Here is a 22,989-nt window from a genome sequence, read left to right on the forward strand (position 1 = left end):
TAGTAGATAGAAAACGTTTACATGGCATCCTACTGCTTGATTTTTAAAGTATAAAGGCCGGAGGGGGTTTGCAGGGCATGGCTGCTCCGCTCTCAACAGCAATGTGTCCTTGAGCAAGGCATGTGGCCTCTGACTTCTCAGCGGCCTGTTGAGGCCCTGAGCAGGTGTGAAACTGTGTGTAACTGGAGGAATATGGAGCAGTGCGTTGTGGCAAAGGCATTCATGCCCACTGAATTATCCCTTTGAAAATAAAGATGAACTAGAAGAGAAGAACTCCGCCGGGGGAAAATGCGTTACGCATGGAAGATCATTTGTTTTTCCGCCCTGAACTTCAGATCTGCTCCAAAATGTAATGTGCTTTTCCTTGGCATATGGTACCCCCTTCCTTCACGTGTCACGAAAATATTACTGTAAGTTTGTCATCCTGCTGACAAACAAACCGAGAAACAGCATCTAAGAAGAGGTAAAAAGAAGTATCTCTGACAGCATCGACAGATTGTTGGATAGCCCTCAATAAAGAAAATGTGTTTATATTTACCTTTGCCAAGGGGAGGTTCAGCTCTCCGCTCCAATCATTTGCTGTTCAGCTGATTTTATGCAACAAATGACTGGCCACATTTGTATGATACTTGGTGTAGCATGAGCTATGAAAGGACACATTAAATGTTGGAACGTTTCCAGGGCTGAGATGAACATTTTATGACTTTAACATAGCAAGATTTATGCTGCATTCATGGGGGGTCAGAGTAACTCACCTTATTGCCCCTTATCAGTCAGAACAACATTATACGTTGTATGAATTCTGAGCAATTACATACAATAACATTTTATTTGCAGCGTCCGTGGTGTTTTAGCAATAACGACCTAAAGCTCTCATTTTCTGAAGTTGGAGAATAACCGAGTTCCATTCAGTTTTTACTTTTATTGTTCTGAAAATTCATGGAAAACATAGGATTCCTGGAAGCAGAGGCCTGCAGGAGAACAAACATGTTTGTTAAACGTGAGAGAACATTGTCAACTAAGCCCTAAAGGTATGACAATGCACATTTTTACCGAGTCACACATGATGAGACACTGCAAACATGTTTTGGTTCCAGCTTGTCAAATGTGAGAATTTGCTTATTCTCTCTTTTTTAGATGAACATGGAAAGGTGCATTTCATGATTTTAAGGCATTTTATAGCCAAATAAATAAATGAAATTTGAAAATATCATGAAAGATTGATAAGTGATATAAACAATTGTAAGTTGCACCCTGAGAGAGAGTAAGTAAGAAAGTTATACTATCAGTTAGCATTCAAATGTAAGATGAAATGTCTTTAGATTGTGCCCATCGATTGTTGGGATGTCGGAGGGATATCAGGAAAACACCATTCGTTGTTACAGAACAAAAATCAGCAAAATATTCAGACATGTGCTTCAAAACTGACATTTTGGAGTAGCAGTGATGTAGAATAAATGTAGTTGTAGAGCTGCAGGGAGATGTTGTTTGTGCGCTTAATGCAGCGCGTGTCTGATGGGTCCAGCCTTCTTTGTTACTTCAGTGACAGATACACCCCCCCCTGTAATATCCAGGCAAGGTTTCTAAATTGGCACACTCCCTAAAATAGCACGAGGGGATGGTAGTATCAGATCGTTCGTAAATATGGCGATGACACTGGTTTATTGTGTATGGCAGGAAAAGTAGGGCAAAGAAAAACGTAGCTTTATTACTTTTTTGTCGACGTGTTTAAATAAGATAATATCTACTTGTGTTCTTCATACATTCCACACTTCTCCCTCTGACTTCCACAGCACTGACACAAGTATTCTGTTTCTGCTTGTTCCAAAACTTGATGTTATATGGGTGAAACATCAACCCAGAATCGGATAGATTTTACGGCTGCACTCCACTAAAAATACAAAATTCTTGATGTTGTGTGCATCATTGTGAGTGCATATCCCTGCAGCCCATCCTGACATAATTGCATGTGCTTTGGAAACCACTTATAGATGTCCTATCAGGTACAATGTTTTGGAGTGCTAGCCAATAAAAGCACGAGCGTTAAATAGTGATATCACTATGTTACGGAAGTAAACAAAGGAGTCCAATGGAGGCGTTTCAGGCAGGGGGGGAGTGGGGGACAGAAACTCCCTCTGGAGGAAACACAGGGATTTTTTACAAGCTATATAACACACTATAGGAAACGGAACACGCCATAAAGCATAATAAGACCCCTTTAATTAAATGATGTTGTATTCATGAATTGACTTTTAAAATAAAGCCCCTTTGACATAGTCTATACTCCCCAGTCACAATGCTGCCAAGGAATAACTTGCTTATTACTTTAGGAAGTTACTCAAATGAAATGATAACTTGGAATTAAAGATCTAAAATTTCATAATCTAGTCGTCGCTGTAACATACAACAAGCTCCCTGCATTTCCTTGTTTGTTCTTTTTTGCCACTTGTTCTGCATTGATCCGATGCAGTCCCTCTGTTTGGGGAGGATGGAGCAATGGATGGGTGGAGGGAAGGAGGAATGACAGCGAGGATTAACTGTGCTGTGTTGTTGCTGCAGTTCACACATTCCAGCAGGCCGATTCAGGCCGACTCACTGAACCAACACGGAGGCCTCCTTAACCCCCTTCTGTCCTCTCCTCTGTCCTCTCGCCCGTCTCCCTCTCTGACTCTCATTGCTGCATCCTTGTGGTCCGCCCCTCTTACTCTCCTCTTTTGCACCATTGCAGCCCCATCTCTTTTGAAATGTGTAAAGTTAGTAGTATTCCATATTCAAGATGAAAATAAACATATTTTGTCCCACAAGTGATTCGAGCCTCTCCAGAGAATCACTAATGGATACTCTACTCCACCTTTTTTTGACCGTAGTGTGTACAGTATACAGTATGTGAAGGTTTAGACCTGTGATTGTACCGCCCTCTAGCGGACAGACTGTGTCATGTCATACACACTGGCAGTCAGGGTTCCTATGCAGTCTTTCTTGAATATAAATTTGTAATCAAGGTTGTTTAGAGCTTTATTCAATGAGTTGATCCACAGAAAGTTAATTTGCAGCTTTTTTGAGTTTTTTTGTGAAAATGAGCAAACATTGGCTGGTTGTAGATTCTCAAATGTGAGGATTTGATGCTCAGGTACTATCTGACATCTGTAGGTTTTGAAGTATTTTTATCTTTTTTTTCAATTTACTTTTATTTATTATTATCTGCAAATGAAGTGATATTTGAAGTCATTGGTTGTAACCCTACTTCTGTTGTGATGTGATGATGCGATTACCTACTTCCTGGACTCTAAAAGTTCACGTCACTAAAAGTGGACTTGTTTTTGTGTGTCACATGCTGCTTCACTGGCCTTATATCTTTAGAAAGAATAACAATCTTGGGGAACCTGGTTTCAGATTTGTTTTTGTCAGATCAATTATAACGTTAATATCAAGCAAAAAACACATCCAATCATTAACAATGCCCATGTTTGTTGCTCTTTTGTTCAGGGACGAGTGGAGGTGGAGGCCGGCAACGAGAACATGAAGTTTGAGACCGGACCTTTCTCCTACTACGGAGTCATGGCGCTCAATGCTCCCACACTGGGTGAGTCTTAAAACTCCTCCTCCTCTTCTCTCCTCTCCTGTCCTTTCCTGTAAATGGCTTAATTAAATGTTATTGCACTTGTAATCAATCTACAAGGGTTACATTTGAATTTTCAATGTATTGTTTCAGGTGTTAATACATTTACTTATTTACTATGATTGGACCAATAGCATTCATTTATGGAGTCCAGCAGCAAAAGAGAGCAGACTTTAATTCACTTGAAGTTTGAAATGACTGCAGATTTCATTCACAGTATCTGTTGTCTGTCGCGTAGGTCAAATTTAGGCACCTATGACTTCAATTTTGGTGAAAAATGTAGGTTGATTGTGATATTCTTTTATCTGACAATCAATGTGTATGTGGGTCAACTGATAACATTTAGCTTACAGACACACACTTCTCTAACACCACCTTCTTGGGGTTGACCTTGTTGACTTGCTTGTGAAAATCTTTTTGCTGTATGATATCAAAAACCCAAGATTTTGAAAATGTTTTTTAAGAAGGATATACATTTTTGTTTGAGTTCACCGAGGGGTTCAAGAGAATTGAGTGAATTTTCCTGAAGACCTTTAAACTCCTCTCCTCTCCATCCCTTTCCTCTGTCTGTCTGTCTCTCTCACACACACACACACACACACACACACACACACACACACACACACACACACACACACACACACACACACACACACACACACACACACTCACTCACACTTTCACCGCCTTAAAATGGAAAGAGTCACTCTTGTGTTTTCCTCAGATTTGTGTATCTGTTTGCATTCAGCTGTCAGTCTGTCCTCCCTTGTCCCATCTGTTTCTGCTTCTTTCTCCTGTGGTGTTTCATAGTGGACGAGAACCTCTTACCTGTAGGGTGATTTATTAGGCCCTAAACAATTAAAAATAGCACTGAATACCTGGTCTGATTTCAGATATTTACTTTGAATTTGAACAACATTTTTTTGACCTAAAATTTAAATAGTTGTATTGTTGTTTTAAAAAGCCTTGGTGGCTTTTGTGGAATAAAAATGTGTTTCTTGTAGAAAAACCTTGATCATCTGTCCTACATAAATTTAAATGAGCCAAATAAATAGACACATAAGGGCTGCTGTAGGCGGAGCAAAAGATTAAACATGGGCCCCACGATCTGATCTGATTAGAAAAACCAAAAGGCAGCATAACCGCCTCATTTGACACAGACCACCTTTTTTTTTGTTCTCTTTTTCACCTCAACCAAGAGAGGGAAATGTATGAAACATACCTCTTTATTTTACCAACCTTCCTTCATCCGTTTCATCTGCCTCCAGAGCTTACATCGTAATCTGACGTGTCATGTTGCAGTTGGTTTTGCATGTCCTCGTGTGTCTCCCTGTCTCCAACTGTCTCACTCACTCTCCCTCCACCCCTTCATCCCCCCTCCCCCCTCTGTCCTGTCGTTCACCTCCTCCTCCTGCCTCCTCCCTTCTCTCCTCTCAGTGGCTGCACCTCGTCTTCGCCACCTCTCCATTAAGAGGTTTTCTCTGTTCTCTTGGTTGCCAGGTAAACTCCGGCATGTCTGGGTCCTTTAACATAGAGGGCGGGCGGGGGCCCGAGGGAGGGATTGGTGGGGCTGTAGTGGGTGGGCAGGCCTAGTACTTGTTATCACCTGTCAAAGCGTAAATAAATGCCTCGTCACAGAGGGCAGAAATGCTGCTGTTTATAAGTCGAAACATGTTGTTTCACTTCTGTACACATCTGAATCAACCCTATACAGACAGCTGTGTAGCAGCCCTTAAAGGAAAGTAGATATTGACAAGACAACAGTTACTTTATGGTAAATATACTCCTCAACCAATCTGAATCTCATTCACACCTAGCTTTACTGAGCCAGCAGTTTATTTGCATTCATTTGGCAGATCATGTGAGTAGGAGGCAGGGAGGAGGTGGTAAATCCATTTATTCTGAAACAACACGTGTAGGTTTAGGCCAGGGGTGTCCAAACTTCGATTGATCATTTTGAATCGGCCCACAAATGAAACTTGTGCTTGTCCTATACTGTACCCTCTTAAATATATATGTAAACAGATATAACACAGTAGTATTCATGTGTTAAGCACATTATTAAAATAAATTCAGTCAATTTAAGATGAAAACATTTTCTAGAAAATCTAAAAAGCCCAATAACTTATTTAAATCAAAAGCTTGAAATATACTCATCCTATTTCCTCTTGTTGTAAGCAACCACAGGCTTCTGTTTTAAGGAAAGAGCTGCCAACTAAATAAATGAAACCCTGTGGAAAGATGTGTAGGCTTTTTTTTCTTCAAGCATTTTCAGTTATCAAGCCTAATTTACCTACATTTGATTGATTTTGCTAACGTATAACTTCACTTATAAATCGATATACCTCACCTCTAATGAGGGGCCCAACCCTTTACATGTTTTCTATATGTGGCCCTTGGTGAAAAAAGTTTGGACACCCTGGTTTTGGCCAAGTTACTGTACATGCACTGATTTAAATTTCCTTTGACTGCTCAGACTCTAGTAGATGGTTTACTCTATGGTTTCTCTCTTTGGAAACTAATAACAACACAAGATTATCACTCATCACCGTATTGTGGTCCAGTAAATAACAACAGACTGCGGTGTAGAAATGTCCAACACGTGGTCAGTGTTGCCCTTACATACTTTGTCCAACAGAGTGCGCTGACAAGTTTATTTTGCAAAGTTGGAGTTTAAACAATGGGTCCATTAAGACATAACAGATATGTCTAATTTTCTTTGCTTTAAGCCTCTGAAATGTAATGTTATACAAACAAAACAACAGCATCGTTGTTAAGTTTAAGATGGTTTTGGTCCTCTGTTTGTTTTACAGCAGTATAGTTTAAGACTAGTGTAACTGAATAAATCAGCACAAACATTGGAGAGAACTTGAAGTGGTTATGGTTGTGTTTTTCTTTTCATTTAAAAAAAAGAAAGGGCATTCATTGCTGCCAAAGACTGTAGTCTTAAAGATAGTTTAGTAAACACAATATTATCCTTCCTTTACTTAATCACAAATAACCTGATCCAAATGTAGTGCCCGAACCTACTCAGTCTTGTAATTATGAATGAAAATGTTCAGATCACCACCTTTTCATTAAAAACATGAGGGATTAAGGAAGAATCTTTTTTTAAGAAATCACTAACACACTCTTTGAGCAACAGGACACGAGTAGAAGCTGAGTTGCTTTAAAATCTTCACTGATTATTTAATTAATTTGTTTATGTCTTGAAGATCCAGTTGGTACCTTATCTATAAGTATAGAAAAGTATACATGTTTTTGAGCAATATACTTTAGGGTTCGGTACACATCACCCTAACCCTTATACTTAATCCGCATTTCAAAATAAAAGCTTTTTGATATTGTAATAGTGCAGGGCCTGTAGCTTTATCCACCTTGGAAATCTTAATCCTAAAGTTAACAGGGACATGCCACGAAAAGATAAGGGATATTAATATATGTTCTTTTGTGCTGAGTAATGTGAAAGAAGCTGAAATAGGAATACCAAAAAAGTAAAAAACAGACGGCAAAATGCACTCTTAATTAATAGTGAAAATAAAAATGTGCCATTCAGACAATATCATTTATCATATTTAAGTTTGCATGACATACAAAGGAGACTTTTTGTGCTATTCGTAGCTTCAAATGCTACTTTGTGTGCTTTGTTTTTTGAAATTGTTTTAATGTTGACGATCAAAGTAAAAAGAAAATGTTCCTACTGGATCTTGAAGGATTCTGCCTTGAAGGTCAACATCATAAATATTGTCTCAGGATTAACTGATTTGTAACTACTAACTAGAACAGTATCTGTACATAACCAGTATTAACTAGCTAGTGTAAGAAATGTTCGTTTATTTGAAGCCCAGGAGACGGTTTAAAATAAAGAAAGCAAAACTCCCTTAAAAATTATAAAAGGAGTGTTTAATAAAAGGATGCAGCGGTAGGTTTTACAAAAGCTTCACAGCTGTGGCTCAATAGCCCGGGACACGCGTCCACAGGCCACTGACTGAGCGGAGCTCATCAGTAGTTACTGTCTGGCGGTCCGGAACAAAAGAGAGCTCGATTTCACAATCCTTACATGTTTTATAGAACCACCCCTTTCCGACCATACAATAAACAACTTCAAAATCAGACGCGCCCCGCTGTCGTGCTCTCATTGGTTGGTAGCGGGGGGCTGGATCCTCCTCTATAGGCTGACGTCGTCGGGGCGGGTCCTCTTATGACGTCACCGTCGCCATCTTGTTAGCGAAGTCCTGGAGCTGTCATCTACGATAGTCTATTATGCAATTCTTAGGAGGTTTATCAGTTATTAAACAGGCAACTGTATCATTGCAGCATCAATGAGTGAGAGGTAGAGGCGGTGTGTTTAGTATGCAACTCCACTGGTCCTTCTCCCTCTACTCATATATACAAAACAATATTAGCTTTATGCTATCTGAGGCTAAAAACAACATCCTGTAATACTACCGGAAATGGACAAATATGATCCGTCCAGAAACAGTGAATTATCTTTTAAAGTTCCGCTCTAATATATTGATTATTTCTAACACTAGCTTAATTCATTGACGCTAACGCAGTTGACGTGTCCAGGTAAAACAGTTTCCTATGACTCACTGAGGCCCCCTGCTGGAAAACTCACAGCTAATGGTAATAATTCACAGCAGCTGGTAAAGAGCATGAGTTTGATGTGCGTGTGTGATATGTGTGGTTTTGTACAGATGAACCAAGCATGCTAAAATGTGTCACCCAGCAGACACGGTTAGTCACCGTGGTTTCAGCATGTTGGAGAAGAAATGGAAAATAACTAGCTAACCAAAAAGGGTCCTTTCTATTATTAAATGTTTCTTTTATCTGGAATTGATGATGAATTACTGATGACTGTGATGTCTGCCGTAGAGCCTTAACCTACTGACAGCAATACCATCTGTTTGGAATCCAAGTGGAAATCTGCTACTGATTTTGGCTCACTATTTAACCCACAAAATGGAAAATGTCAATTTTTTGTTTTTTTAAAGACGAAACCTGGAATTCTTTTTCTTTTTTAATCTGACTGTTCAAACTCAAACTTCTTGGAGACACCATATCTTCATGGGTTTCCATTGTATACACAACAAAATCAGTCAATTAATACATTGATTTAATGGACAGATAATTAACCAGTACATCTTTTCTTATATATATATAAATATTTTGAGACATGTTTCATTCAAAAATGGCTTCATCAATGGGATTATTCTCATCTTTAGTCTGTTTTCTGTCATTGAAAGTTACCTTTTCAATAATCTACATATAATATACAATTTGGTAATACATATCGCTGTGGTTGCAGAATTAAGTGAATTTACTTCTGATTACAGTATTTAATCCATTTAATTTCCTCCTCAGTTAATAAACTATGTAAGTTTGCATCCTGCGCTGCCCAATATTCAATTAAAATACTTTCCACTTTGTAAATGTGTGATTAAATGACAGGTTTGGTAGGTGTAAGATATCATTATAGACATAAACAGAGTAACTGCTTGTTATGTTATTGGAAAGTGTGTGTGTGTGTGTGTGTGTGTGTGTGTGTGTGTGTGTGTGTGTGTGTGTGTGTGTGTGTGTGTGTGTGTGTGTGTGTGTGTGTGTGTGTGTGTGTGTGTGTGTGTGTGTGTGTGTGTGTGTTAGGGCTGTTGGAACGAATTTCGGTATTCGAATGTAATTCGAATTTGTAAAAAATGAATACTAATCGAATGTAAAAATTAGAATTCGAATGGGTTTTTTAAATAAAAAAAAAATATTTTTTTTAATTGTTGACTATCTTTAGCGAAGGTGTGATAGGCCTAACAAATCGCTTGTCACTCTTAATGCACAATCTAAAAATGGCGGCCAGCAGTGCGGAGACGGAGATCACCACTCCTGCCAATTTTAGAAGTAATGTGTGTGCACTTAAACAGCGCACTTACTGTTATTCTGTTTCATACGAGAAGAGAACTGTTGACAATGTTCATTAAAGTTGACAACTTTATTCATTTTGTGTCTAAGCTTTATCCTTATTTACTTAGCAAGACAGCTATCACCTGGTAATTACATGTTTATTAGTAATACTGAAATGCCCTCTAGTGGACATAATGTAAAACAAGTCAACTACGATGTCATAGTGGCAGTGGCAATTCATAAGCCCGTTTTTACAGTGTGTGTAGATAGATAAATAGTACATATTAATAAGTCAAAATTGACCATTAAATATTCGAATATAATTCGAATTTAAAAAAATAATAATGAATGAAATTCGAATGGGATAATAGAGGAAATTGACAGCCCTAGTGTGTGTGTGTGTGTGTGTGTGTGTGTGTGTGTGTGTGTGTCACTGTCTCTGCGTGTGTGAGAAGCACCAGTTTTCCACTGTGAAAGTGAAACAAAGGGTATGTACATCCCAGTTGGTCATGAGTTTGTTTTAAATAACTGAACATTAACCTTCCTTAGCCTCTTCCTTCTCTTTTGCTCTCACAGAATTAACTTCATACAGGCATTTGTTATACCTTGTTTGTCACTAATTATTTATCCATACCATTAATATGAATTCATTAATGAGACACTGCATCTTGTTCTCCCTTGATTTGCATCATGGAGCCATTTATCCAAGAATGGCTTTGATGCGCTAAAGCCAACACCGCAGCTTTCTGTAGTGATAGTCATTGTTTCCTTTTTAATGTTTCTACACTCAAAGAAATTAAACGTTGACTTTAATTCAATGTATTATGTCAACAGATTTCACACAACTGCATTAGGTTAGTTGAAAGCAATAATATCAAGTTGAACCTAGTATTTTTGAGTTAAACTTCATATTATTGTTTTCATCAAACTTAATAAAGTTATGTGAAATCTGTCGACAGAATACATTGAATTAAAGTCAACGTTTCAGTTTTTTCAGTGTGTGCAAGGCGGACCTATTGAACTTTATCGCTCAATCCTTTTTTTTGAAGATGTTGATAACCTTCTTTTATGTGTGTGTGTTTGCAGAGTTCCGTTCTCCGTCCCATATCAGCGGGTTGAACCGCACATCCTCTCTGAGCGGAGCCGACCGGACGGAGTCGCTCTCCGTCAGCGGTAGCAACAGCCAGCTCAACAACAGCCTCCCATCGCAGCAGTACGTGCCAGACTTCTACGTCCGTGCACTCACAGACCTGCAGTTTGTCAAGGTTTGTAATTTTACTACCTGAATGAGTGTAAATCTGAAAAAGTAAAAGTACCAAAGCATCCTTCTGAAAGGGACAAGGAACTTAATTTTATAAAGTGAGTTTTTATACCACAGCCATAGAAAATCCTAGACTACAAAATGTTCTGTTCTCTCACCAGCGGTCTGTTTTGGCCCTGATAAAGTCATTTTTTACGAGCAGCAAATTCAAGGCGCACTCTTCCCCTATCAGCATGCACAATTTAATATCGATAATCCTAAAAATTATGTTAAGTCAACACATATCGACTTCTGAATTATTGAGAACCCTAAATGTCATGCAAGACATGCATACATGGTTTAAAATGAAATGTGCAAGGGTGATGACGTCAGAGCATTGTCCTATGGGACAGCCCCAGCCCAATTTATCCCCTGGATATAACGATCAAATCTGTCCATGAAGTATATAGCTGTATGACATAGGACTGATTTACAATAAGTGCATTCTACCATGAAGAAACAAACTTTAAAAAGCTAGAATCCTGAAAGTACATCCCCCCAAATGTCAAACTATTCATTTAAATCACATTCTGATTGAGGAGTGCCAATTTAGGGAACAATTTAGAGCGTGTGATTGAGGCATGTGCAGGAAGTGGTTGGAGTTGATTAATCAATACAGACGCAGTTCGATGCAATAGCTAAGTAGCACTCTTCCATTCTGACAGTTCACCTGCTAGAGCATCATTGTTTTTTTGAGGGGCGTGGCCATGTTGCTCATTGAAGTTGCTGAACTAACAGCACTAGCTTTGATGACAGTGTAGTTCCTGTGGTTTATCCATTAGCTTTCGACATGTTTTCAGACAAACTGACACTTGTCTGTTAGACACAGTTCGATGCAATAGCCAGGTAGTACGTAAGCTTTTGAAATTTGGAGGTTTTTCTACACCACACTTCAGATCTGAAGTTCTGACCCCCCTCCCTCTCCTTCAGATTACACGGTCCCAGTACCAGAATGGCCTGATGGCGTCCCGTCTGGACAGCACCCCCCAGTCCCCGGAGAGCGGCCACAACTCCATTCGAATGGATCAGACCACCCCCCCAGCTGCGGCTGTCACCACCATCACTGACCTGGGAGCAGACTCCACCCCGATAGAGAACGGACCGGACGAGACGACGCTCCTCCTCCTCAACGAGCAGAACTCACCGCACACAGCCAACCACCACAGCCCCTTGGAAAACAGCATTTGACACCCCCCGGCCCCCACCCCCTCTATTCCCCTACGTTTCTACGCATGCACTACTCAGCGAATGTATGCTGGGGAGGGGAGGAGCATTTTTGTGTGTGTGTCGGTGTGTCGGTTTGTGTGTGTCTGTGTGTGTTGGTGTGTGTAGGAACGCAGACACACTCACATAAAGAGACAAGCCATGTGCATGCATATTGTGTAAACATGCAAGGATTACACACACACACACTCACTTTATCGTGGGAACATTTACATCATACACACAAGCCTGACACTCATCAATGGTAGTGTCCGGTTCATGGTTCAAATGGTGTGTGTGTGTGTGTGTGTGTGTGTGTGTGTGTGTGTGTGTGTGTGTGTGTGTGTGTGTGTGTGTGTGTGTGTGTGTGTGTGTGTGTGTGTGTGTGTGTGTGTGTGTGTGTGTGTGTGTGTGTGTGTGTGTGTGTGTGCTCCTTAAAGTGTATACTGACAGCAAACATCTGAAGGACCTGCTCAATCCAAAAGCTCCTCCCTCTTTTTTCCCATCAACATCACTCAGAGGCCTCGCCAATCTGTGTGTGTTTTTAAACGTGTGTGTCCTGCTTCTCATTCACTGTCCCTAATCAGAGACTCAGGGAGACTCCGCCCTCCTCCTCACCCTTCCCCTTGCTGACGTACATGCAAACCCACCGCCGCATGTGTAGCAACCTGCATCCCCCTCCTCAGCATCCGTACAGCTAGAAGACCAAGACGACCCGAGCATGTCAGCGCAGTTCAATCAAAGTAATATATGTTCCGTAGAAATTTAAAGTGAGATATTTATTGACAAACTATGTGCAAGATGGACACACAAGACTGTTCTTGGTGGGGGAGGTTTTTTTGGTGGATTTCTATATAATTCTTTTTTTCTTCTTCTTGTGTCCGGGATAGAAGCAGCAAGTAGCCGAGAGCCTTTATATGCCAGAGTTGTCCAGAGATTTAGCAGCAATAGACAGCCATGTATCGTGATCAAGACAATCAATATGATTATTATGAATGTTCTGAATTTAATGTGTAGGGTACGTTAACTGTGCCCCTCCCTTGCTAGCAAACATCCTCCCTTCTGTGCATTGCTTTGTTTTAGTCTTTAGTAGTTTCACCGATGATTTCAATAAGGTGGTAGATGTTTGAGAGCACTTTGAGTCCTTTCTTACTTTAATAAGAGAGGGGTGGTGTGTGTGTGTGTGTGTGTGTGTGTGTGTGTGTGTGTGTGTGTGTGTGTGTGTGTGTGTGTGTGTGTGTGTGTGTGTGTGTGTGTGTGTGTGTGTGTGTGTGTGTGTGTGTGTGTGTGTGTGTGTGTGTGTGTGTGTGTGTGTGTGTGTGTGTGTGTGTGTGTGTGTGTGTGTGTGTGTACGTGTGTGTGTGTGTGTGTGTGTGTACGTGTGTGACCAAAATGCCATCACCAGACTTGGTGGGAATTGAAACCAAAAGAGGGAAGCGTGATCACATTCTGACTAGAAAATACTTTAAGAAATCAGAGACTTTATTTATTGAGTTCAATGTGTGTGTACATATATTATTGTCAATAATGGGAGGACGAGAATTGTGATTTTTATTTTTGCCTCAATGTGAGAATTTACATGGTAAATATTTCTTCAGTGGTTATGTATGGGTTTCCCTTTTTTTTGTAAATCAGATCTGGGGGAAGGGTGGTCACTCTGAACAGCAGACCTTAACATTTATTGATGTTTGCATTTCTGTAGCTAAAACACACCTCACAGCCAAAGTACGGGAAACAACGTTGTATATTTCTTTTGATTTTCACAATGCCTGTTTTTCACAGAACTGCACACACTCCAGTTGTATTTAACTGTACTTTCTGAGGAGATTTTAAAGGAAAGGTCTTTCCTAAACCTCATAAATGTTGTGTCATGTGACAGATTTTTCTTTGATTGATTTCAAGATTTTTTTAGTGACATAAAACATGAAAATTGAACCATAAATCTTTTTTTGTTTTTAAAGCCAAAGAAAAAGGGCTGCTTTCTAGTCTTCTTATTCCCTGATTTTCAGCATTCACACAACCAGACATCGGTGGTGGATTACATAAACCAGAATGCAATGCAGATACATGTTTGTTTTTTCCCATTGCAATCACAGGTGAATCCAACAACTTCCCATCAGCTCTACTAAATGTTGTTAAAGGAATCCTGGGAAATTTAGGACATCAGGAGTAGAAAATACATGCTGAAGGGAAGTGGGTCCACCTTAAAGGTCACCTATTTTCATGAAAAGATATTCTCTCTCTTTTTGTCCTGATCCAATCTTAACAACTGTCTGAAAATGAGCTGATCAGATTTTGCAACCTTGTGATGTAACAACCGTCTTTTGGGGTGGACAACCATTATCCACAAGCCAAACTAGGTAACACCTGCCCACCTTATCACCTGAATCTCCTCCTAGAGCACCATTGTGTTTTTTTTGACAAAACATCTGGCAGAAGGGGGTGGCAAGCAGCAGCTCATTAGCATTTAAAGCTACAGACACAGAATCAGCACTAAAATGCACACTACATAGACATGTTTTGTATATATAGGGGACCTTTAAACCATTTAAATGTCATGCCTTAAATTTCAAACTCACAGATAATCGTAAGCTGAAAATGTCTGAGTTTGTGAAGATGGCCTTTTTTTTTATTGTGGTCGACATCATCCATGTCCCTATCAACAGGTTTCAAAGTCCCAATTCCCACTACCTTAAATCAACAAATTATGTAAAATTCAGTGTTTGTACTGAATAGTGGGTCCTCTTTTCATTTGTCCGCTCTTCCTCTTCTGCAGCAAATATAGTTTTGTGGATCTGAAACTAAAAGCCTAATTATGTTTTCAAATGAATTGGAATGACTTGCTTTTTTCAGGTTTCCTCATTTACGGGTAGCTCAAATGTCACAATTGTTTTTAAAACTGTAATTTGAGTCAGTACATTTCAGGCTACTCTTCTGATGTCACCACACAAGACATATTTGAACTTTCAGGAGTATAGCATTTGAAGCAGGCAACCAGTTTCCGGGAATAGCCATGATGGATCATTTTGAAAATGAAATATTGTCCTTAATGTCATGTGTTTGAGAGGACTTTCTGCCAAAGGCACGAGCAGCTTTATGGATAATAAGACAAGTTGTTTTGATGTGCATTGTGGCTCATGCCAACGATTTGTTTGCAAGTTGCATTTATTTGAGCAGACATTGATTCTTTGTCAGGAACATTAGTTTAATGAATACACAAGCAGATTGTTTATCCTTAATTGGAAAGGCTGTTATAGACTTCCGTTTCAGTGTGGTGTCCAGTTTATCCTCTAATACAGAATGGTACTGTCCAATTCATTTTTTTATTTTAACTAGAAAATGTTCACAATTAGGATAATCATATTTCAATGTAGGGTTCCACAACAATAAATTCACAGCAGACTGGATTTTTAGCGACATTATTGGTTGAATTCACACCCAGTTGGCAAATGATGGTCTAAATATGAATAAGAACAAAAGCTAAAATGCCCCTTCCCTATGCACTTGAGATTGTAGTATTCAAAACAGTTGTGCTTCTTAACTAATCAACTATTTTGTGACCTCATTATTTTTGTGGTGTGTCTTATGTTTAGTTCGTTTCGACAGAATAAGGAAAAGCCATGCAACATTTTAAATAATTAAAATTAATTCTGAATTGTCAAATTTGATTCATTATTATCTAGTTATATATCTTTCACCCCTGACAACTCTGTCTGTTAGACTAGATACTAAAACTCAGTTTTAAGGTCAGAGGGTCAGCTTACCTATATGAATATCACTTAGGCTTATCATTTATAAAGGGTCAACATTTTTTTTAGATAAATCTGTAAAATGTTATCCCAAGAAAAAATATGTTTGGTGACCTTGAACATGATCATTGTCTCTCTTAATCTTTAAATGTTTGCTGGCACCAAGCCAAGGTGTAAATCCAACATTTCCGCTCACTATATGGGTGTGATTAGTTTCTGGTGCGCCCTGTGGAAAAATGTAAAGATTGGTTTCTCCTTAGGGAAATATTGCACAACATTGGGCAGACTATCTATGAGGTCATAATAATACCCTTTCCGACACCTTCTTAATGACGTGTTAAAAAAGGTTACACCTTTTCCTTTTAAGTTTTTGAAGGGAAAACTTTGTGACACAATCAATTAGAAACGTATGGACCGCTGAGGTCACAAATGTGGAACTAAAGGCATATTGCTATATAAATACTAACAAAGTAGTCCCCCTTTTTCATAAAGACATTCTTCAATCTACAAGCAAAATCGAATTTTATTTTGAAAAGTACTGATGTTTAATTCATCAAGTGGAGTTTCTTCTGAATGCCGGGCTCTGATTTTGATTGTTTCTTTTTAAATGGGTTTTAAGAACTCCACATGCGTTCGATTCCCCAATTTTGGGACTGGAAAGCCCGGACTGTTCTGTGATATAAAAATGAAAGCACTTTAACAAAGGGAGCAGTATTTTCCCCAAAAAAGCCAAAAAATTGCCAAAGTTGTCGTCTCATAGTTTCTGTCACAATACTGTTACTGACCAGAATTTCATAATCACCTCCATCTCTGCTGACTCCATGACATGGCTCTTTGTTTTTATTTTATTTAGCTGTCATGTTAGCGCAAAAGCAAAAAGCTTAAGCAGCTCTCTGGCTCACCGTTCTGTTGCCTTCACTATCTTTGAATAACTGTACTTTGATTCCATTCCTGAATTCTTTTTGACAAACACAGACACACTCCCAATTTGAACAACTTTTTAATCATTTTGTACATTTTGGTCGCTAAGATTGTGCCTGTTTTAAATTGTAATTGGTTGGGGTTAATTATGAGTGTTTGTTTATATGTGTGAAAGCCTGTGGATCTATTATCTTTCTTCTTCTTCTTTTTTTTACCTCAGAACACTGTCAGTAATTATGGTTAACAACAATCTTCTTTTTTGTATTTGTCATGATCTGAATTTGGGAACAGAGTGAATGGAGCGACTGGTGTTTTGGGGGCAATAAACTTAGTGTCCTTCATTCTCTCTGGCATGCTGTAACTTAACAAAAAAACAACAACAGAGAAACAAGATGTAAATACTGTTTTATAATTTCTGTCTTAATGAGTTTTGATGATGAAGAAAGTTATTAATAAACTTGAGTTATATTTCTCTATGGACCTTTGTGATGGATTTCATTTCCTCTGAGGATTATACACTTGTTAGACTAATTGCAACATCAAAAAAGAAAAGTAGAAATCTTCAATATTTTAATTTAATTGAACTTATTGTATTATTGATTGATTGATTAATTATTTATTTATTTGTCTTGTTATTCATGAGCATGATATCATTTTAAATTTTAGATATATGAGCGTCATTTGTTTTTACTTTCCCCTGCTTAATATGACAAAGGATTCACCAGCCTTTCTCTTTACTCATTGGTTTGTACAATTCTTGCTCGCAGTACTTTACTCACCTGAAAGCCAGTTAAACCAGATATGATGCAGTAACAATAATGGCACATGGTGATGAAACATCCACTGTTTGTTTATTGCTGCAGGTCTCGGCAAGTTTGTAATACACACATCTGGCTGGGGGTGGACAAGGAACTGAAATGCTACTGTTTTACGGAAGTGCGTTAACTTTTTAAGTTGAGCAATCCAAGCTACTGCTACTCTCTTCTTACATCACTGGGAAATTTATCTGTCAGACTGGTTCTTCCGGATGTTACTCATGTCATGAAAAAGGGATATGGAAGGGAAAAAAATGGATATAACAATAAAGTATATGATTACATTTCATCTGATGAAACTCCCTTTTATTTATGACACTAGGGCGAGTCCAATTTAGAAACATACTGTTATAAAAACAAAATGTATGAGGGATTATTATATTTTATATTATTTTCCGGTTTCATAATTGTATTTTGTGCCTTTTTCTCATACTGCCATAAATAAATCAGACACTAAGGGTTTAGCGCTGTTGTTACATGAAGCCTTATTTTTTACCACCAAAGGTTATTCAGGTGTTTCGTGGGCACATTATTGAAAAAAATTGACACACTTTTAAATATAAAGATACCTTGGGCTCTAAAACTTAAATGGGTTTGGCATGGACTTGACTGTAGTTTTCATATAAAGCACACTCAGCGTTTGATATTACTACCATATCACTGCAGCCCTCCTCCTCCAGACAGCTTGGGTTCACCTTTATTTTATACTCGTAGGGTATTGAGGATTCCCTCATTTTCAATGAGGACGAGTTTACATCAAGGGTCATGCACACAACAACAGCATTGACAGATAAACATGAAGAGAAAAAATAAAAAAATAAAAACAGTTTCAATTTGAAGAGCAGAGATTAAACACCAGTGGTTGAATCCAGGCTAGAGCCGTGGTGGGTGACGCAGCTTCCCCTGCATCACAGCAGGGAAGTGAAGCAATGTGAGATTGAGCCACTTTTATGTAACTTTAAACAATGAGCTGCTGGAATATTTTTTCACATCAAAACGACAACAAAACGACAACAAAACCCCAACACGCTTACTCAAAGACATGGTAGGATTAGGTCATAGCAGAGAAGAAGATTTCACATTTCATATGATGAACAGTTACACATTTACAGAAAGCTATGTGTATTTTTTGGTATTTCTTAAACACTTTTACCCAGTTTTGATAAAAAATGATTAAGGTTTTATTATCAGGAGGATGTTTCTTCCATAATGTTTTAACACGAAAACCCAGTTGTCATTGGTAATGACACACAATTACTACACTCTTTTACTGATTTATCATCCCGAGCAAGATGTTCTTATTCAAATCAAATCAAATCAAACTTTATTTGTATAGCCCAATATCACAAAACGTGTTTGTCTCAGTGGGCTTTACAGATTAAAAACAAACTAAAACATTGGAAATGATGGAGTTACAGCAAAATGGGAAGATAAGATAGTGTATGTAAAACAAATTTTTTTTTAAATGATAATAAAAGACAATAAAAATACATAAAACATTTAAATTATTCAAATGAAGTGCCATCAAAATAAAATGAAATGAATTCCATAAAATGCCAGCTCTAACCGAAGGCTTTGTTAAGGACTCTTCCATGTTGGTCCGAAAATAGATTGTTTAAATTATCCTTAGTCAGATGAGAAGAATGGTACTAACTGGCAATTCCTAAGTAATAAAAACAGTCCAGCATTTTATTTAGTTTTTTGGTACGGATCAAACCAATAAGATACACAATACTGAGACACTTCATAAAGTTATACCAAAAATGTAAGTGCTGCCTGTTGCATAAATAAACATTTTAAGCTTAGGTTAGCTGCCTTTTATTCATCAGAAACTTGCCAATTTGTTCAAACAAACACATTGTACACAAGATAACAAGTGATTTTAGCATCAGATCACCCGATTAGACTTGGCATTATTTAACAGATGTAAAGGATTACTGTGCATGAGTAGTAATATCCAGGTTCTAATTCATATTACCAGCATTTCCCCCAGAATTTATATCTTCTACACTAATTATCATCAGATGGAACATTTATATTAGATTACCTGAGGACCCAGTGACCTCTTGCCATGATGGAGCAGGAACAGGGTCATGATGCTGTAGTCACTGACTGTTTGTAAAATGTTCCATCAATTCTCCTTCAGATTTATTTGCATATTAAATACAAATATTGTTTATAAAGGAAAACATTAGTTTTTGCGTCTGTTTTCTCAATGAATGTGACCTCATTATAACTGTTTTATTGTTGAATCTGTTTTTCAAGCTTTTTGATGTTGCCACATTTATGGCAGTTCTAGTCAGGTGTACTTCATTAATCATTTTTATTCATTGGGATGTATTGGTGTTTGAGTCCAATTTACGATCTAAAAAACACATGCAGTTAACCAATGAAAGTTATTAGAATAAAAAACTGAAGAAGGGTTGGCTGGCCAGATGTTTGTTTTCCAGAATTTAAACATAGATATATTATTTAATAGATAACACACTTGTTATCACTGATTAAATGATGTACTGAATTTAAGTAAATAGGCTGTATGCAAATCTGAGCTTAATTCTCAAAGTGTGTGTGTCACAATCACACTAAGCCTTATGTGTACGACAGTAAGTGTGCAAGTACAGTATTTCATCACACATGTCACAGTGAGCACAGAGAGAGACCATCCCACTTCCTGTATGCAGGGGAAATTACCTTGACAGAGTATAAAGCCCTGCAGGTTAGCACAGGCAGACAGAACAACACCAACAACAGGCAACTGCTGGGATCTTAACCAAACACTCAAAACAACTTCTATCCTGACCTTAACAGGTAAAATGGCTTTTTCTTGTCATTTTTTTTTCTCTTCATCTTCAAAAGATTTTGACAGGATATTTGCTTTTCTTTCTTTGATTCTCTCTTTAAAATACTTCACTCTAATGAACTGCTAAAACTGCAAGTGTTGAAGTAGGTGTAGTGTAGCCAAACAAGGGAGTAAAAGGGTAAACAATCAAATGTAGGATATAGAATATTAAATAGAAACAGATAATCGTGCAGTAAATGTTCCCCCTTTGTGATTTAGTGACATTTTAAAAGTTCTCTGTCGTCCTGCAGATTTCTCTTGAATCAGAAAAAGATGGAATCCGAGATGAAATGCAACAAGAGCGAGATGTGGAGCTCCAGTGTGTCAGCGGAACTGGACTTTGAGATTACCCATCATCCCCTGACAATGAGGCGAGTGGTTAACCTCATCATTGCCATGGACAGGATGAAGGGCAGCAGCACAGAATCCATGTTGAGCACCGAATTCAGAGATGAGCACCTGCTCAACTTCATCCTGGATAGCATAGTGGAAGGTAATAAAACTGGCTTTATTTCAACATCATCCTTTAAAAAAATGTGATGGCTTTTTTGCTCTGTTAGCAAAGAGGTTTAACTCTGCGTTACCCACACTGAATCTGTATAAACACAGTAATGCTACCATCTACATCATTCACAAAGATACAGAGTGAACATATGGAATGATCTTGTTGGCCTTTAAACACAATGTTTATCATTTCTTTATATTTTAAACACCAACTTTTTGTCTGCCTATTGCTTGTTTAACTGACTTAAAAAGTCCACTCACTAAAGTGGGACATCCAACACTGAGTTTATCTATAGCTGTATTTAAAGTCTGTACATGCATATTGTATTACTGTGTGCTAAGCAGCAGAATGTTATTCAGGAGTGTCGTTTTAACACAGGAAAATAACAACTCACAAACTAATTTCCCTTCCTAATGAGATCACAACAGCAACATAACTAATCAGGTGTGTAACTTTTCTTTTCCAACAGAGCAAATTCTGTTTGAGAGTGGCTCTGCTCCACCACTTCCGCTCACACGGACGGGCGAAGAAGAGCAAAACATAACCGACGGCGAGAAGAGGAGCTTAGTACTGGTCCAGAACAGCATGGAGCTCCATGCAGTGACGCTGCAGGGAGGTGCTGAACCCAGAAAAGGTAATTTCGTGTGCGGTTTAATTACATAGTAAGTTTGTATATACTGTATACACTGATTCCTCCAGTAGGGCTTTCTTTGAAGGATGGAACTTTTCCAGTAACATAAAGGAGGCACTTATACCTCATTTTACTTTAAGCCTTTAAAAGGAGGTCACAGGTGGAGAACCATTACCAAGTTCCCTTTTAAATATAATGGAAATATTAAGCAGTAGCTTCACTGGACTGGTGTAACTGATTATATCGGATACTAATTATAATTTTAATCTATAAATAATTTAACTGCTAGAGGCCTTGTCTTATTGTTGTTGTACATTTGCCTCCTGCATGACAGAGGGTGACATGGTTGTTCCGCTTTCATCAAAATTAACCTGTATCCTGTGTTCTCTCCTCAGTTTTCCTGAACATGTCAACCTTTTTGCACCCTGCGTCCACCATTGAAGGCAGAACTGTGGCTCTGGGCATAAGGGGCAAAAAGCTGTACCTGTCATGCCGCAAGGATGGTGCCAGCCCAACTTTGCATCTGGAGGTAAAACTAAAAACTACTAACTAAAACTACTTAAGTAATGACTTATTACTTAAATCTCTCATAAAGATTACTCCATTTGTAAAAAATTAAAGGGGAATAACTTCAATACGGCCTGGATTGCAAAATCCTGAAAGAGAAACAGCACATTTATACATGAATTTAGTTTTGATACGAGCTAGTCATTTTTATGTGGAGTGAGTCAACTTTCTGACCTTCTTCTATCTTTTCACACCTCAGACATTGGAGGACAATAGTCTGCGGAGCATCAGCTCAGACAGCGACATGGTGCGATTTCTCTTCTACAAACAGGACACCGGGGTGAACATCAGCACCCTCATGTCTGTCGCCCACCCTGACTGGTACATAAGTACAGCAGAGCAAAACAACAAGCCAGTTGAAATGTGCCAGGAGTCCGCCAGACGCTACCGTACCTTCAACATAAGTGACATCCAGGGAAATGTTGAACGCCAGAGTTAAAACCAACCGGAGGCACTGGCTGTCAAGATTGACCCTCTTAAGAGGAAAATGTGGGTAGTGTAAATTACACTGCACTTTTTGATTCAAAAAAAGCAATGACATTTTTTTTATAGAAATCTTTTTACTGTATGTACCAAGTACACAAAGTGAAAAGCTTAGTGTACTGACATAAGTCATGTTTCACCAGTAGGTGGCATTATTGTGCTATGTGGTGAACACCATAGGTATTTATTTTGCTAATTGACATGTTAAAGCTTTTTTATCTAATAATTTATTCCGCTATTTATGCTCCATTTTAACATGTATATTTATTTGAAAAAATGTTGACTAACAAGTAATTTAATTGTGTACATTGAAATATTTAATAAATCCTTATAACTTAATAGAATTTGTGTTTTATATGTTCACTCAGTGATTGGTTAATGATAAAGGCATTCACAACAGACATCAGCTGTAGTTCAATTCCAAATGCAGCAATTCTAAACTGTTTTTCAATTTAAGATCAT

The 22,989-nt window shown here is 38.3% G+C and overlaps 2 protein-coding genes across 2 annotated transcripts in view; both read left to right on the forward strand.

Annotated features, from left to right (window-relative positions):
• LOC134873234 (metal transporter CNNM4) overlaps positions 1-17,167 on the forward strand; it is a 56,619-nt gene extending 39,452 nt beyond the window's left edge. Inside the window, exons 5-7 of the mRNA XM_063896703.1 lie at positions 3,487-3,583; positions 10,601-10,779; positions 11,745-17,167. Coding sequence (XP_063752773.1) covers positions 3,487-3,583; positions 10,601-10,779; positions 11,745-12,002 — 534 coding nt within the window. The 3' untranslated portion in view covers positions 12,003-17,167. The remainder of the gene's footprint in view (positions 1-3,486; positions 3,584-10,600; positions 10,780-11,744) is intronic.
• A 3,050-nt stretch (positions 17,168-20,217) lies between these two features.
• On the forward strand, positions 20,218-22,871 carry LOC134874249 (interleukin-1 beta-like). Its single transcript, XM_063898314.1, has 5 exons — positions 20,218-20,310; positions 20,593-20,834; positions 21,316-21,480; positions 21,873-22,006; positions 22,244-22,871. Exons 2-5 carry the CDS (start codon positions 20,615-20,617, stop codon positions 22,481-22,483), a joined length of 759 nt encoding a protein of 252 aa, XP_063754384.1. The 5' UTR covers positions 20,218-20,310; positions 20,593-20,614; the 3' UTR covers positions 22,484-22,871.
• Positions 22,872-22,989: the final 118 nt, after the last annotated feature.

Source organism: Eleginops maclovinus, chromosome 12, assembly GCF_036324505.1.
Source record: "Eleginops maclovinus isolate JMC-PN-2008 ecotype Puerto Natales chromosome 12, JC_Emac_rtc_rv5, whole genome shotgun sequence".
NCBI lineage: Eukaryota > Metazoa > Chordata > Actinopteri > Perciformes > Eleginopidae > Eleginops > Eleginops maclovinus.

Excerpts from the sequence above, each read along its gene's own strand:
- LOC134874249 (XM_063898314.1), top strand. The coding sequence starts at position 20,615 with ATGGAATCCGAGATGAAATGCAACAAGAGCGAGATGTGGAGCTCCAGT. Across the intron at positions 20,835-21,315 it reads CCTGGATAGCATAGTGGAAG|AGCAAATTCTGTTTGAGAGT; the intron begins GTAATAAAACTG and ends CTTTTCCAACAG. Across the intron at positions 22,007-22,243 it reads GCCCAACTTTGCATCTGGAG|ACATTGGAGGACAATAGTCT; the intron begins GTAAAACTAAAA and ends TTCACACCTCAG.